Source organism: Primulina eburnea, chromosome 5, assembly GCF_022965805.1.
Source record: "Primulina eburnea isolate SZY01 chromosome 5, ASM2296580v1, whole genome shotgun sequence".
In the NCBI taxonomy this organism is placed as follows: Eukaryota; Viridiplantae; Streptophyta; class Magnoliopsida; order Lamiales; family Gesneriaceae; genus Primulina; species Primulina eburnea.
Window position 1 is genome coordinate 15,875,283 of NC_133105.1, and position 16,649 is coordinate 15,891,931.

The 16,649-nt window shown below is 40.0% G+C and overlaps 1 protein-coding gene across 1 annotated transcript; it reads right to left on the minus strand.

Annotated features, from left to right (window-relative positions):
- Positions 1-21: 21 nt before the first annotated feature.
- LOC140831399 (uncharacterized) lies at positions 22-15,198 on the minus strand. Its single transcript, XM_073195152.1, has 4 exons — positions 14,984-15,198; positions 14,463-14,866; positions 13,648-13,954; positions 22-145 (listed from the first exon to the last, which is right to left on the minus strand). The coding sequence occupies exons 1-4, from the start codon at positions 15,196-15,198 to the stop codon at positions 22-24; spliced, it is 1,050 nt and encodes a 349-aa protein (XP_073051253.1).
- Between the last annotated feature and the right edge of the window lie 1,451 nt (positions 15,199-16,649).

Here is a 16,649-nt window from a genome sequence, read left to right on the forward strand (position 1 = left end):
TCCTCCTCATGATCGTTCAAACTACCTCTCCATCAGTTCTTTCAGTCTCTGCTGTTGTCTTCTCCTGCGGAAATTTCTTTCAATTTCAGGGTCGAACTGCTCAAACTCCACGTCAAGTGACTTTGGCATGCACTGGAAGAAATATCTGTAATAGAATATGGAGTGTTAATTTAATAAAAATGAAACAATGCTAAAGAAAATAACTAAATAAAATTGTGAATTAACAGTCCCCGACAACGGCACCAAAAACTTGATCAAGCAAAACTTGCACTGTGGAATCCTCAATAAAAATATGATTTTGTATGCTCAAAAACTAATCGCAAGTGCACGATGTCAAATAATAGTATAATATACGTGAGTACGAGTATCGTTCCACTTAAGACTGTGTTTGACAATTATTATTTTCAGTTATTAAATCTTTAGCAACGAAAATTGGTTGATTGATTATTACTACTCTGATCAAATAAACATGCAAATAAAATTATTCAAGAATTAATTAATGAAATCGAATGCCTAAAATGGTTGATTAAAAAGTCAATGAGAAATGAATTTGTTGGGAATATCGGTTCACCTATCCCTCGTTAATTAATTAATTCATTCATTCGATATTGATTATATGCTTCCGACATGATTTCTTATTCAATTGAACATATTCTCTCGAGCAACGCCAAACTAATTCTATTCAATGAAGTAAGTAAATGTCTTTAATTATTTATCAAGAGTGAATCACATGTCGATCAATGAAATCCCCTAGTTTTCGACCCTTAGGACTATGACTATCGGCGCGTATCCAATTTCATATGTCTATGTAAATTGTAGATCCACGGATTATACTACTCGTTCCTATTACAAGTTATTCTCTCGAACTCACTCGCAATATAAAAACGTTGTTAAAGTTAGCTACGCTCAACAACACGATAAAACAGTAGTATAATAAAAAATAACGCAACAATCGAAATGTGAATTAATTCAAATCAAATTTTGGGGTAGGATCCCCTTAAATCCCAACAAATAATAAAGTTAGCTACTCGAATTCATATTTAAAATGAACAAAACAATGTTTGAATGATAAAAACTAGATTAGAAATGCTATGCGTGACGAAAATACGAGCAACGACGCCCGGAAATCTTCAAATTTTTAACTCCAAGCACCAAGGTCCTCTCCAAGCTTGTGCGGCTGCTGAAATTATGTCTGAATCCATCAAAAACGTCCCAAGATCCTTCCCATATCATCAACCTCCCAAAATTAAGGTAAGGAATCAGCAAAGATAATTATCCAAAAATAAGTGGCGCTCGGGCGGTAGAAAATTACCGCTCGAGCGCAACATCTTCTATAGTATTTCTTGAGGAATGCGGCATTCGCACTCGGACGATAAAACATTACCGCCCGAGCACCGAGTTTTCTGTAAGTTGCCCCTTCGGAAGATAAATCTCGCGCCCGGGCAGTAGAAACTTACCGCCCGAGCGCCATACTTCTGGACATCATCTTAGCTATTCACGTCTCGTGCCTGAGCGGTAATTTTCTACCGCTTAGGCGCCAGCCATTCTGCCATTTTCCTCTTGTTTTGCACACTTTGCTCGAGATTCGGTTTTCCGGTCATTTTTCCTGCAAATTTGTCACACACAAATGAGACAAGATCAAATGCAAATGTTTACTCTACAATGAACAAAATGTAAATGAAATGTACGCATGCACGAAGCAAACACACACAAACTAATGCAATAAAACATGTAAAAACCACGTCTATCAGAAGGCAAGAAAGAAGATTGCGAAAAAAAGTCATTCCAATGGTCGAGGACAAGTGGCTGAATCACTCGGAAGAAGAAGATACTTGGGAAACCGAGGGACTTGAGGAGTCACTATCCAGAGCTATTTTGTAAGTTATAATTTCGAGGACGGAATTTTATTTAAGGGGGGAGGAATTGTAAGGTCCAAAATTAAAACGGCGTAATTCAACTGCATGCAAATCTAGGAAATATGAAAAACGGTTAATTAAATGATTATTATTGCTAAATTGATTATGTGACATGATTATATGATGTTTTAGTAGTTTTTCTACATACATGCATTAAATGTATTTTTAGGGGTTATTCGAGTTGCGATCGAGGAATGGAGACCGAGGGCTGAAAAATAGAAAATATTTTTATTAAATAATTATTTTTAATTATTTAAAATATGAGTGATGCTTTTTCTTATTTTTGAAAATTAGGGGTTTTGAGGTGATTTTATACGCCAGGACGTAAATTTTGTCGGTGTTGATTTTTCAACAAAAATACGAACGTTTTGGCAATCCGACTAATAAATTCACGAACTTATTCAAACAAAATTATTTTTAAATATTCTAATTAAACACTAATGAGCTTGATTAATTGATTAATGGGCCTAAGCTTTGAAAGTAGATTAATTAAGTATATAATATATAAAACAACCCTTTAACCCTTCATAGAACTCAAGCCACTTTTCAGAATTTACTCTTCAAAATTTACCTCAAGTACACGGCACACACATACCACAATTTGAAAGAAAAAGTCGAGAATTTCAAGGGAAAATTCATCCGAGGGTTCTTGTCGTCGTTCTTTGCAATCGTCAACGAGAATTCGTGCGTTCAATACGCAAAGGCATGCCATAATTCTTCCCTTCAACCATCATCACATCATAATATGTTTTTATGTATGAATTGCAAGGGAAAACAAGTGACACTTTGAAGTATTTTTGTTTTTATGCAACACATGAAATTTCAAGCATGATTTTGATTCAAACTTTTGTTGTTTACATGTCTAAAGGGGCTGCCATGATTAGGGGGTGTCTAAGGAGGTTTTCACTCGAGTTAGAGAGTTCTAAATCACCCCAAAAACGATGTACACCAGAAACGATCAAGTTAGGAACCGTATGTTGTCATAGGCTCGGGTTGCATGGCTCGTCGTTGGTCAAGGATCTAGGACTCCCACTCGAGAAACGCATGCAACATGCGCAGGGTACATGGGCTTGCAGGGATTAAGGGGCTCGGCCAGGGGGCTCATCGCTGGGCTAGGGCGACTCCTTGGAGTCCTAGGTGAGCGCTTGAGAGGCTGGTTCAGGGTTTGGGCTCGCTGGTTAGGTCTTAGGTGCGAAACAAGATTCCAACATCTACTAGGATTTCTCGGCCATGCTTGCAGCTGATGTTAGGGCTTCGGGTTTGAGTTTGGGTTGGATCCTAAGGGTGCTAAGGGTCCAGTAGCGTCTATACAAGGGTTGGCTCAGGTTTGGCTCATGGTGGTTCAAGCTGGGCTCGAGAAAAATTAAAGATGGCTCGGGGGTTCCTAGTTTGGGCTCGGCTAGGGTTTTCTAGTGGAAATTAAATCAAAACACGGCTCACGGGAGTCGAGTCATGGTTCTCGAGCGCTAAAATAATATAAAAAGTCTAAGTTTTGAATTTATGAATTTTATATTAAAGTTTGAAATTTTTCGGGATTAAAACGCCTTCAAAACGACTAATTACAAATTAATTAAAAAGTCTATTATTTAAACTAAATAAAATTTAGGCTTAAATAATTATTTGGGACATGTTATAGTCAACGAAATTAAGAAAATGTCAAAAAAATGAAATTTTATGTCTAGTGGTAAAACGGTAATTATACACCCAAAAATTAGTAAACGTCATGGCAGTGTCACGAATGATGTTGTAAATGCTAATATGATTATTTCAAATGTTTATGAATTTTTATATGTTAAATTAAGATTTTCAAATGTTCATCGATTTTTATGGTTTTATGGACATTTAAAAGACATGTTGCATGCTTGGTTTAAAAGAAAAATGATAGTATATACATGTTTTTTTAAGTGATGGATATGCGAAATGTTGAAGGACATGAAGGGATTGTGACTAAATACGATGATATGTTGGAAATATCGTGAGGGTTATGGTGCTAGTGAGAGCCCGACGATCGTATTTCCTTAGATATGGATACAAATATGTTAATATGTTGGCTAAGGCCCAGTTGACCGGTGAGAGTGTTGCTGGTGTACGGCCGCCTAGTACTGTGGTTTTCTCTAGATGGATCTATCGCCCAATACGAATACGAATACGAATACGAATACGAGTCACAATCACGATCTGAATTCAACAAACACGACTACGAATACGAATACAAATATGAATATGAATATGAATATGTTGATATGAATATGAATATGTTGATATGAAATTATTTATGAAAGTGTTTATGTTTAAAGTTTATGCATTATTATGAAAATGTTATTTTAAGTACAAGTATTTTTCACTGTTGTATATGATCTATATATGTATTACTTGTTATCAAGAATATGATGTGTTGAGTTTTTAGACTCACTAGGTGTGATTTATGTAGGTGATGTTGATAATTATGATATTGGAGGTCTTGATGGTTGACTTTTCTGAACTGTTGGTGCACATAACCCGAGGACCAGTGCTTCTACTTTCCGCATTTAAGTTTATGATTTATGTTAAAGATTTAACAACTATTTATTTATGCTTTTTAAGAGATTTTTGAGAGGTTGTTAGTTGGTAGTGACTTCAAACGTTTGACGATTTAACGTTTTGACTATTTCCTTTGAGTTTCAATTACTAGTTGGTTGGTTTATTTTAAAAATGGTGCAAAAATATTTTATAAATATGTAACAGGTTCGGCCGATTCCTTAGAGGATTTAAAGAAAATTCAAGTACTTTTTAAGCAAAACGAATAGCAGACGTTTCAGTTTTAATTGCTCAAGTTTTGTGATCATAAAAAATGGTGAGATTGTTGGAATATTTCATGTTCGCAATATTGATTTTGATGTTCACAAAACTTGTTACTTTGTTTCTAATAATTTTACCTAAGTGCGCAGAAACTGGAACTGATCAGGATTCGAACTGATCAGTTATCGAGCCAAAACTGATGCTATCAAGACGCAAACTGAAAGCACCAACTAACACCCAAGCTAAACCAGTTCAACAGAAATATCAAAAGATTAGTTCAACTGATTGTCCAGCTGATAGACAGTTCAACAGAAAAACTTTAGAAGCCTGACCAGCTGATGAAGAGTGCAGCGGACCAGTTCAACTGAAGTAGCGAAATCAGTTCAGCTGACGAGCCAACTGATTTTATCGAACCAGTTCAAGATCAGTTCAACTGACCAGTTCAGAACATCAGTTAGGAATCAATCAGTTTGAGAACACGACAAACTTATTCAATAGAATCCTTCTGTGCGCACTAAGGAGAAGCTTTTGTCCAAGCAAAGGACAATAATAGACGTTGCAGCAGTGCTTAAAGCCAAAATGCTCCAGAATGGTTGTCGGAAAGTACAAGACAAATATCAAAGAACAGATTCAAACTGCAATGTTCATATTTGATGAGTCTTGGTGTGCGGTCTCATTGCATCTATAAATACCAGACCAAGATCGTCGATATAAAAGTGCGTGGAAAATAGACAAGTGTAGAAAACACACAAGTGTGTGAAGATAGAAGAAAAAAAGGGCATGCCAACTGCTTAGTATAGAAGCAAAATTCTCAGTGTGTGAGAACACTTCCATGTTGTATTCATAGTTCAGTTCTCACACACGCACACAGACAATCACTCACATATACAGACAGTTGAGCTTATTGACTAGTTGAGTGAGTCTTGCACAAAGACGTTAAACTTGTGTATGTAGTCTTTGTGTAATGCCCGAGATTTTTATCTGTTAATCTGCGAAATGATTTGTTGTTAATTGATATGATTAGGAGAGGATTAATCGGGACACGATTTGATTCGACATGAGAAGATGTAAGTGCGAGGACAGTACCTCTCGCGCACATGCTCGACATGATGCGCGAACATGCGCGAAATGGACAAAAGACCTCGCGCATTTGCACGAAGTCAGGGCGCGCATATACGCGAGCTGTGCGAGAAGTCAAATACAATTCCAGACGACCTCGCGCATATGCGCGGAAGATGGGCGCGCATATGCGCGAGCTGCCGAGGAGATTATTGCCGAGACCAGTAGGTCTCGCGCATATGCGCCGAGGAGGGTCGCGCATATGCGCGAGACGTGCAGTGCAAAGAACAAGCCACTTGTACCACATCATGCAATATATATATATATATATATATATATATATATATATATATATATATATGAACGTCTTCCTTGCCTTCAGAACAGCAGCTGGACAAACGAGGCGTGCTTTGAAGAGACTTATAGTTTTTTTATCTTAGAAATTAATTCACACAAGATCCATCCGTTCGATTTTGAATCCGAGTGCATTACCGTGTTTCTATCGACGCAGGCTTCATACGGATGTAAGTTTTCTTATGTTTTGATATGTCTTGAAATTATGATATTGCCAGAATCGGATATGATTCATATATGATGTTCTTGACATGTTAGACATCGTATAATCGAAATCGGATTGAAAAACAGATATTGTATTAAATTGTTATGATTTTCAGAGTTGATTTCATTGAGATTTGATATCAGAAAATTGTATTGCTGGGTATATTGAGATTATGCCATTATGCCGTTGAAACAAAATTTGATTTAGTTCTGATTATATCCAGTATTGATTGAGTGGGGGATTGATATTGTATTCCTCGCTATTGTCATTGCCAGATTGAGTATTGACAGACTTTGAATTCGAGATTTCGATTTCAGCAGATCGATAGAAAGAAAGGTATAAATCAATGTTGATTCGGGATTGCACAACTCAAGTTTGATTTAACTTGAGTTTCCCAAAACCACATACTGAATTGCCATTTCCTTGATATGTTGCAATGTGTGATATTGATATGCTTATTCTATTGATTTATAGCAAAGCATGAGTTAGAGTCTTGGACAGATATGCCTAGTTTTTGGCAGAACCGCCAAGTCACTGGACTTTTGGGTATATATCGATGTGCTTAGGAGTAGATCGACTTTTATTGCAGATATTCGATATAGATAGCTAAAGTCTGGGAATAAGGACGTACCACCATCTGTCTGGGGAAAGTATGTGGGAGAACGTTGCGTTCTTATTCAACCGGGATCCTTAGATTAGAAATGAATCGAGTATGAAGTGACGAGTCTAAAGTTTTATTTATTACTTGATATCGATACATGTCTTTCAGATTTGATACATGCTATCGATATGTGTTTCATGCTTTTATATATGATTTTATATGACTGCATGTTTACATTGTTTATACTGGGATTATATTCTCACCGGAGTTATCCGGCTATTGTCTTGTTTGTATGTGTGCATGACAACAGGTGGAGCAGGATCAGGATCAGGATCAGGAAGAGGATGAGAGATTCAGAATTAGCGTGGAGATTCGGACTTAGAGTAGATTGATTTTCAGTACTTGATATAGTTACTGAACTTTAATTGAGATAAATAAATGTTGTACAAGACTTGTATCTTTATATTTATATGTATATCAGATTGAGTACATTACGTTTCTGCACTTGTATTTTAAAAAAAAAATTATGTCCCACATTACTTAATTGATACATTTAATATTAATAACGATAAAAAAATGAATTAGGTTTGGGTCCCCACACTTTGACACATAGACGTTAAACAAGTGTTGGCTGGAAGGTGTTGCCTTCAGTCTAGGATAGAAGTTCAGTTAGGCAGTAGGGTAATTCCTAAGCTGAGTGGGTTTGTACAAGGTGTTGTAAATCAAAGTCTTCTGGTGGAACATACCCGAGGTGGTAGAACGGGTGACGTAGGAGCAGTTGACGTCTCCGAATATCTATAAACATATCTTGTGTACTTAACTTTTTAATTATTGTTTTCAAACTGATTTGATCGGTTTGAGCTGTTATCAGTTCAGTTCTCACAATAATTGTAACAAACCGTACTTTTGCTACTTAAAATTTGAGGAAAAATTTAAAATTTTCTTAAATAAAAACATCCATACGGTCGTCAACTCATCGCTCCTAAAAATATCTTGGAAAGCATCCATCACCAATAAAATTTACTAACAAAATACTTGTTCCAAACATCCCTCACCAAAACATAAAATCAGAGTATTTTAACCTTGCATAAAATATTAAAATGACGTGGGCGGTCCTCGGGTCTAGCCTCCCGCTCAGTCCAAGCCTGCTCCTTGGTCCCCACCTCCTGTCTCCTCATATACTTCGTCACCTGCATCGATCAAGTCTAGTGAGTCTAAAGACTCAACATGTATAAACTGGAAGTAACAAGTACTACATAATAAAACCACATGCAACTTTAAAATAGAACATACATACTTGAAGCTTGTCTTTGAAATGAACTTGAACTTGCATACATACATAGACGTGCCTTAACTTGAAAGCTTTCATAAACATGCTAGCATACTTGATCATACTTAAACATACACGACTTCATTTTGCGTAGAGGCGTGTTTCAAAGCAAGTGACCCATATATAATAAACGCCTGATCAGATAAACCACAGTATGGGGATGACAGGGACGTATCCACTGCCACATACATGAGATCCCCGTTCATATTTAACGGGCTGGTTGGTACTCGTTCATAATTTAACTCTTTACAACCACAATCTAACCCGTTCATAATTTAACGTGGTGGAGAGGTCCTCGGCCACGTTCACCGAATTCCAAACCCATTCATAATTTGGTCACAAGACATTTAGCATACCTCAAAAACTTAAAATATTTTCTTTTTGCACGTCAACATACTTACTTGGCGTTGAGGGATCCGTTGGACTTCGATCGGGGTTGTTGCTGCAACATACTAATGTGACTTCATAAACTCAACGGGTGTAACTTAGACGTAACAATCAAGCTTACTCACGAGTTCATACATTTCCTTAGGGCGTTCTAAAATTCCCCTGACTCGACATTGTTAAACATTGCACTAAACCAAGACGTCAACCTCAAAGCATACCATAATATTTCCCAAAAACTCAAGTACACGGACCCCGTGCCCAGGTCCGGCTCCGGGTCGTGTAGGTGCGGTGCAATGTGTCGTGAAGAAAATTAAAGGCACGGACCCCGTGCCTAGGTCCGAGTATGGGTCCGTGTAGACACTGGAAAAATGCACTCCGGAAGGACAAAGGCACGGACCCCGTGCTCTGGTCCGTGTGGGGGTCCGTGTCCGTGCGCAAAAATGGCACTAACGAGGAAACAAAGGCACGGACCCCGTGCCAGGGTCCGTCCGTGGGTCCGTGTACCTGCGAGAGGAGTCAACCTTCGGAATTACGGAACAAGATTTTATTTAACAGTCTAGACTCGATTCTACCGACCATGAATCGAGACCATCTTAGGATGCTATGTCTTTGACTCAAGCCTATACATTTATCCCCAAAACAATCATATGTTACAGTTAACCCAATCACCCGTGAACACGACTTCGATAACAACACGATTCATACGACCATTCGATCTCCCAAGTGCCTATCGACGCGAAACGAATATACTACAACCATACCCACATCATGCTAAACATACCTAGACACAGCAACGATCGCCCGTCGATCCCCAACGAAGCCTGCAACAATAAAATCTCAAGAACACACATCAACATCATAATTTCTGAAAAATGCAGTTTGAGCAGTTCCACGGAAAACACCATAACTCACTCAATTTTTATCCAAATAACTCGAATTTTATATCAAAGCGAAGGTATCAAAAAGTTCTACATTTTTTTAATTGAAAGTTTTCTCAAAATCTCGACTGAAAATTCGCAGTTTTAAGAAGAACAGTAAAAACATGATTTAGATCTAAAAATTTTCCTTCAAAATCGATCCAGTCAATTATTTGCTCAAACTACGAAAATCATACATGAATTTTACGCTTAAAATAACGCAACGCATAATATGACATTATCGACGCAGCAAAAGAGAGATTATACGTGCCTTATGATATTCAGAAATACCGTGACGACGATACCGAAGCGGAGATGACGTGAGGATTGATCCGGGACGAACGTGGCGCTAAAAATCTTGAAGAAAACTCGATTAAATCTCGCAGGATTTCCAGAAGAAGGGGCGGCTGCTATTCTTCTCTTAGAACCCTAGTTTTGTTCTCTCAAAAATAATAAAATTGATTGTGAAGTGAGTGTGTATGTTTAATCGTGTACAGGTGTGTGTAAAAATGCGTGTGTGCGTGTGTTTTAGTAAATTAAGGAGAGTAAAATTTGCTTAATTAATAATTAGCAACTAATTTAATTTACTAACTCTCCCTTAACTTTAACACAATCTCTAATTAAAAATAAAGAGGTACAAGTGCTAGACTTTAAAAGTTTTAAAATTCTAAAATTCACCTAATAATTAAATTAGGCTTCACAATACTTACAACTTAACAAATTATTTAAAATGCTCCATTCTTGACTAAAAGTTAAAAATACCACATTTTAAAATACCAAAAATCGTCACCAGTCTTTTCCTCAATCCTGCTTCGAATAATCGCCTGAAACATGAAACTTGAAAAATATTTTAACGTGCATCACATAAACATAAAAAAAAGATTTAAAATAATGCATTTAAATAAATCGGGTAAGGCTAAGACTTGTGTTAAATTTAAATAATAAATTTAACAACTAAATAAATACATGAGTTATACGTGTACTGAATTTGGGCACTACAGTTCCTCCCCCACTTATAAAAATTTCGTCCTCGAAATTAAGTCTTACCAAACAACAACGAAGTCTCATATCTGCCTCTGACTCCCAAAGTGCTTCCTCCACTGATTGATTTAGCCACCGGACTTTGACTAGCTTAGTCACTTTGTTCCGGAGTCTGCGCTCCTGTCTGGCTAGAATTTGAATCGGTCGCTCCTCAAATGACAGGTCTGGAGCAAGCTGCAATGGCTCATAGCTCAGAATATGCGAAGGAATCGCAAGGTACTTCCTCAGCATAGAAACGTGGAACACATTGTGTACCCCGGCCAGATTCGGCGGAAGGGCTACATGGTAAGCTACTGTCCCAACTCTGTCCAGAATCTTGAACGGTCCAATAAATCTCGGACTCAGCTTGCCTCTCTTCCCAAATCTCATTACACCCTTCATAGGTTCTATCTTGAAGAATATGTGATCACCAGCGGCAAACTCGAGATCTCTCCTCCTCTTATCAGCATAGCTCTTCTGACGGCTTTGGGCAGTCTTCATTCTGTCACGGATCTTGAACACCACATCGGCAGTTTGCTGAACTATCTCTGGACCAAGATCCGCTCTCTCACCAACTTCATCCCAATGAACTGGTGATCTGCACTTTCTTCCATACAAAGCCTCGTAGGGAGCCATACCTATAGATGATTGGAAGCTGTTGTTGTAAGTAAACTCCACTAGCGGTATCTTAGACTCCCAAGTTCCCTGGAAATCAATCATACAGGCTCGCAGTAAATCCTCCAAAATCTGAATCACTCGCTCAGACTGGCCATCTGTCTGCGGGTGAAAAGCTGTACTGAAAAGCAACTTCGTCCCCATGGCTGCATATAAGCTCTTCCAGAAGGATGACGTAAATCTCGGGTCCCTGTCGGACACAATCGAAACTAGGAACCCGTGTAAACGAACTATCTCCCTGATATAAAGTTCTGCCTACTGCGTCATGGAGAAAGTTGTCTTCACTGGAAAAAAGTGTGCTGACTTTGTGAGTCGATCCACGATAACCAAAATAGAATTAAATCCTCTGACTGACCTCGGTAATCCAACCACAAAGTCCATTGTGACATTCTCCCATTTCCACTGTGGGATGGGGAGTGGCTTAACCAATCCCGCTGGCCTCTGATGCTCTGCCTTCACCTGCAGACAAGTGAGGTATTCAGACACAAACCTTCGGACGTCTCTCTTCATCCCTGGCCACCAATAGAAGATCTGTAGGTCCTTATACATCTTCGTACCCCCTGGGTGAATAGAATACGGAGATGCGTGTGCCTCTGTTAGAATATCCTTTCTGATCGAATCAACACTAAGCACCCACATTCTGCCTCTGTATCTCACAATACCATCTGACACTGTGTACAGTAGACTGCCCTTGGCTTCATCCTTCAGTCTCCATTTCTGCAACTGCTCATCTGAAGACTGGCCTGTCCGGATACGGTCTAGCAGAGAAGACTGGACTGTCTGATTAGACAGCCTTGGTGCTCTGCCCTTATGGTAAACTTCCAAACCAAACCTCTGAATTTCAGACTGAAGAGGTCTCTGCACTGATAACTGAGCTATGACTGCAACTTTTTTGCTCAAGTCATCTGCCACAACATTAGCTTTTCCTGGATGGTAGCTAATCTCGCAATCATAGTCTTTCACCAATTCCAACCACTGTCTCTGCCTCATGTTCTGCTCCTTCTGCGTGAAGAAATATTTCAGACTTTTGTGGTCAGTGAAAATCTGACACCTCTCGCCATACAAGTAGTGTCTCCAAATCTTCAACGCAAAGACGACTGCGGCTAATTCAAGATCATGCGTCGGATAGTTCTTCTCATGCACTTTCAACTGCCTGGAAGCATAAGCTATAACCCGACCCTGCTGCATCAACACTGCGCCTAACCCGAGCTTAGATGCATCGGTATACAACATAAAATCTCCTTGCCCAGATGGCATGGCTAGCACTAGAGCTGAAATAAGAGCTTGCTTCAAAGTGTCAAAGCTCTTCTGGCATTCTTCACTCCACACAAACTTAGCATTTTTCTTGGTTAGTGAAGTGAGTGGCACTGCTATGGATGAAAATCCCTGAATGAACTTACGGTAGTAACCGGGTAGACCCAGAAAACTTCAGATCTCCGATGCATTCTTTGGCTCAATCCATTCCTTAACGGCTGCTACCTTTGTTGGATCCACTTCAATACCACTGCTAGACACTATATGACCCAAAAACGCTACTTTCTGCAACCAAAACTCGCACTTACTGAACTTCGCAAATAACTTGCGACTCTGCAAAACATGCAACACTGTCCTCAAATGCTAGCTATGCTCCTCATGACTCTTCGAGTATATGAGAATATTGTCAAAGAAAACTATGACAAATTGGTCTAAGTAAGGCTGGAATACTCGGTTCATGAGGTCCATGAAAATCTGGAGCATTCGTCAGTACGAACGGCATTACTAAGAACTCGTAATGCCCATATCTGGTCCTGAAGGCCGTCTTGTGAACATCTGCATCCTTCACCTTCAGCTGGTGATACCCTGATCGAAGATCTATCTTAGAGAACACTGTAGCTCCCTGCAACTGATCAAACAAGTCTTCGATCCTAGGAAGTGGTTACTTGTTCTTTATCGTTACCTTGTTCAACTCACGATAATCGATGCAGAGTCTCATGCTTCCATCCTTCTTTTTCACAAAGATTACTGGCGCGCCCCACTGTGAGAAACTAGGGCGGATAAAATCCTTGTCAAGAAGCTTCTGAATCTGCTGCTTGAGTTCTAACATTTCAGCTGGAGCTAATCGATACGGTGCCTTAGATATTGGCACAGTGCCTGGCATAAGGTCGATTGCAAACTCCACCTCTCTCTCTGGTGGAAGACCTGTGACGTCATCAGGAAAGACGTCTGGGAAATCTCTGGCTACTGGCACCTCCGATAAAGTCGGAGTGGGTATGTCACATGCAGAAATAATGCTGGCCAAGAAGGCCTGACACCCCTTAGAAATAAGTCTCCTAGCCTGCATGCAAGAGATCATGCGACGGAAACTACTCCACCTGGCTGGTTCAAAAAGAAACCGCTCCATGCCCGGCGGTCTAACCAATACTGACCTCTTCTGAAAGTCAATCAGAACCCTGTTTTTTGTCAGCCAATCCATTCTTAAAATAAGGTCGAACTCTGGCATCGGCAGTAGAATAAAATCCGCATATACTAGATGGCCCTGCAATTCCAGATCAATGTCTCTAATCACGCTAGTCACTAACAGTTCTTCCCCGGATGGGACTGTCACCGAAAAATTTATATCTAGGCCAATGGACTTGATGTCCAGATGATTAGCGAAAGTCTCTGAGATAAAGGAGTGAATGGCTCCTGAATCTATCAGTGCCGTTGTGGCTAATCTATTAATGAAAATATTCCCTGAGATGCGTTAGCACAACAAACTAACTTATATCCCAAAAATTCTACCATAAACCTCATGCAACAAAAGACACCCACAATTTCAACTAAAACACTAGTATTCCCAATTAAAATTAGACATGCAGGCAAAGTAATAAATATTGTACTGAATTAAATAAATTACCAGTCAAAAGGGTAGTGTCTGGATTCGCCTCTTGGGCATGCATGACGAATACTCTCCCTTGGGTTGGCAATTTCCAGTGTGGGCACTCTTTCAACATGTGGTCCGTAGCTCCACATTTAAAACATTTCTCGGATCCCCATAAGCACTGACCGGGATGCTGGCGATTGCATTTCTGACAGACTGGGAAATTACCGGGCCTCTGAAGCGCTCTCTGCTGCTGGATAGGACCCTTGCCTATCGGCGGTCCCTGATAGGGTTTCTTTCCCGGTTGCTCCTAGTAAGGTTTCTTGAACTGAGGCCTCTGATATTGTTGTTGTTGTGGTGGAGCCTGATAGGTCCTCTTGCCCTGCCTATCTGCCTCAATGTCCCGCTGGTCTTGTTCTGCCGCCAAAGCCCTAGATACGACGACTACATAAGAAGTGGGGCCAGCTACCCTCACATCACGGCGTAAGATTAGCCGCAATCCATCCATGAAATGTCTCAGCTTTGCATGGACATCATTCGAAATGAGGGGTACGAAGTAACACCCCCTCTCAAACTTTCTGACAAAGTCTGTCACGCTGCTGTCCCCCTGCCTCAGTGTCATAAATTCCCTGGTCAGGCGAGAGCGTACTTCCTCAGTGAAGTACTTGGCGAAGAACACTTCCTTGAATCCAGTCCAAGACAAAGTCTGCAAGTTCACTGCCACTGATGCGCTCTCCCACCATAGTCTAGCATCCCCAGTCAACAAGAAGGTGGCACATCTAACCCTGTCTGCATCAGTCAGTTCCATAAAGTCGAATATTACCTCAATGGATTTGATCCATCCTTCAGCTATCATCGGGTCAGTGGTACCCGAGAACTCCTTTGGACTCATCCTCCTAAACCTCTCATGCACTGCTTCCGGTTGGGGCCTCACCCCCACACCCACTGCTGTAGCCTGGTTCCCCGCAAATTGCGTGAAGAACTGCGTCATACATGCAAGCATTTGTGCCTGCATGTCTGGAGGTGGGGGCGGAGGTGGAGGAGCGTCTATCCTCTCCTCTCGAGCTTCTCTATCCTCGTCCCTTGCTTCACGGTCAACCACAAGTCTAGGAGGCATACTGTACCAATAATTTACCCAACACGTAAACCCAATATGCATGAACATGATATAAATAACATAAGATGCACATACTACAACTTGAAAATATGCACATACTGAAATCAGAACTTAATGCTTACTACATAACATAAATTTGAAACTTTAAAACTTACAGACTTGATGTGTGACTTCGTGAGCTTCTTGCGACTGGCAGTAGGCATAACCCTTTACAAGAACACCGCTCTGATACCAACTGTAACGAACCGTACTTTTGCTACTTAAAATTTGCGGAAAAATTTAAAATTTTCTTAAATAAAAACATCCATACGGTCGTCAACTCATCACTCCTAAAAATATCTTGAAAAGCATCCATCACCAATAAAAATTTACTAACAAAATACTTGTTCCAAACATCCCGCACCAACACATAAAATCAGAGTATTTTAAAATTGCATAAAATATTAAAATGACGTGGGCGGTCCTCGGGTCTAGCCTCCCGCTCAGTCCAAGCCTGCTCCTTGGTCCCCACCTCCTGTCTCCTCAGAGACATCCTCACCTGCATCGATCAAGTCTAGTGAGTCTAAAGACTCAACACGTATAAACTGGAAGTAACAAATACTACATAATAAAACTACATTCAACTTTAAAATAGAACATACATACTTGAAGCTTGGCTTTGAAATGAACTTGAACTTGCATACATACATAGACGTGCCTTAACTTGAAAGCTTTCATAAACATGCTAGCATACTTGATCATACTTAAACATACACGACTTCATTTTGCGTAGAGGCGTGTTTCAAAACAAATGACCCATATATAATAAACGCCCGATCAGATAAACCACAGTATGGGGATGACAGGGACGTATCCACTGCCACATACATGAGATCCCCGTTCATATTTAACGAGCTGGTTGGTACCCGTTCATAATTTAACTCTTTACAACCACAATCTAACCCGTTCATAATTTAACGTGGTGGAGAGGTCCTCGGCCACGTTCACCGAATTCCAAACCCATTCATAATTTGGTCACAAGACATTTAGCATACCTCAAAAACTTAAAATATTTTCTTTTTGCACGTCAACATACTTACTTGGCGTTGATGGATCCGTTGGACTTCGATCGGGGTTGTTGCTGCAACATACTAATGTGACTTCATAAACTCAACGGGTGTAACTTAGACGTAACAATCAAGCTTACTCACGAGTTCATACATTTCTTTAGGGCGTTCTAAAATTCCCGTGACTCGACATTGTTAAACATTGCACTAAACCAAGACGTCAACCTCAAAGCATACCATAATATTTCCCAAAAACTCAAGTACACGGACCCCGTGCCCAGGTTTGGCTCCGGGTCTGAAGGCACGGACCCCGTGCCTAGGTCCGGGTATGGTTCCGTGTAGACTCTAGAAAAATACACTCCGGAAGGACAAAGGCACGGACCCCGTGCTCTGGTCCGTGTGGGG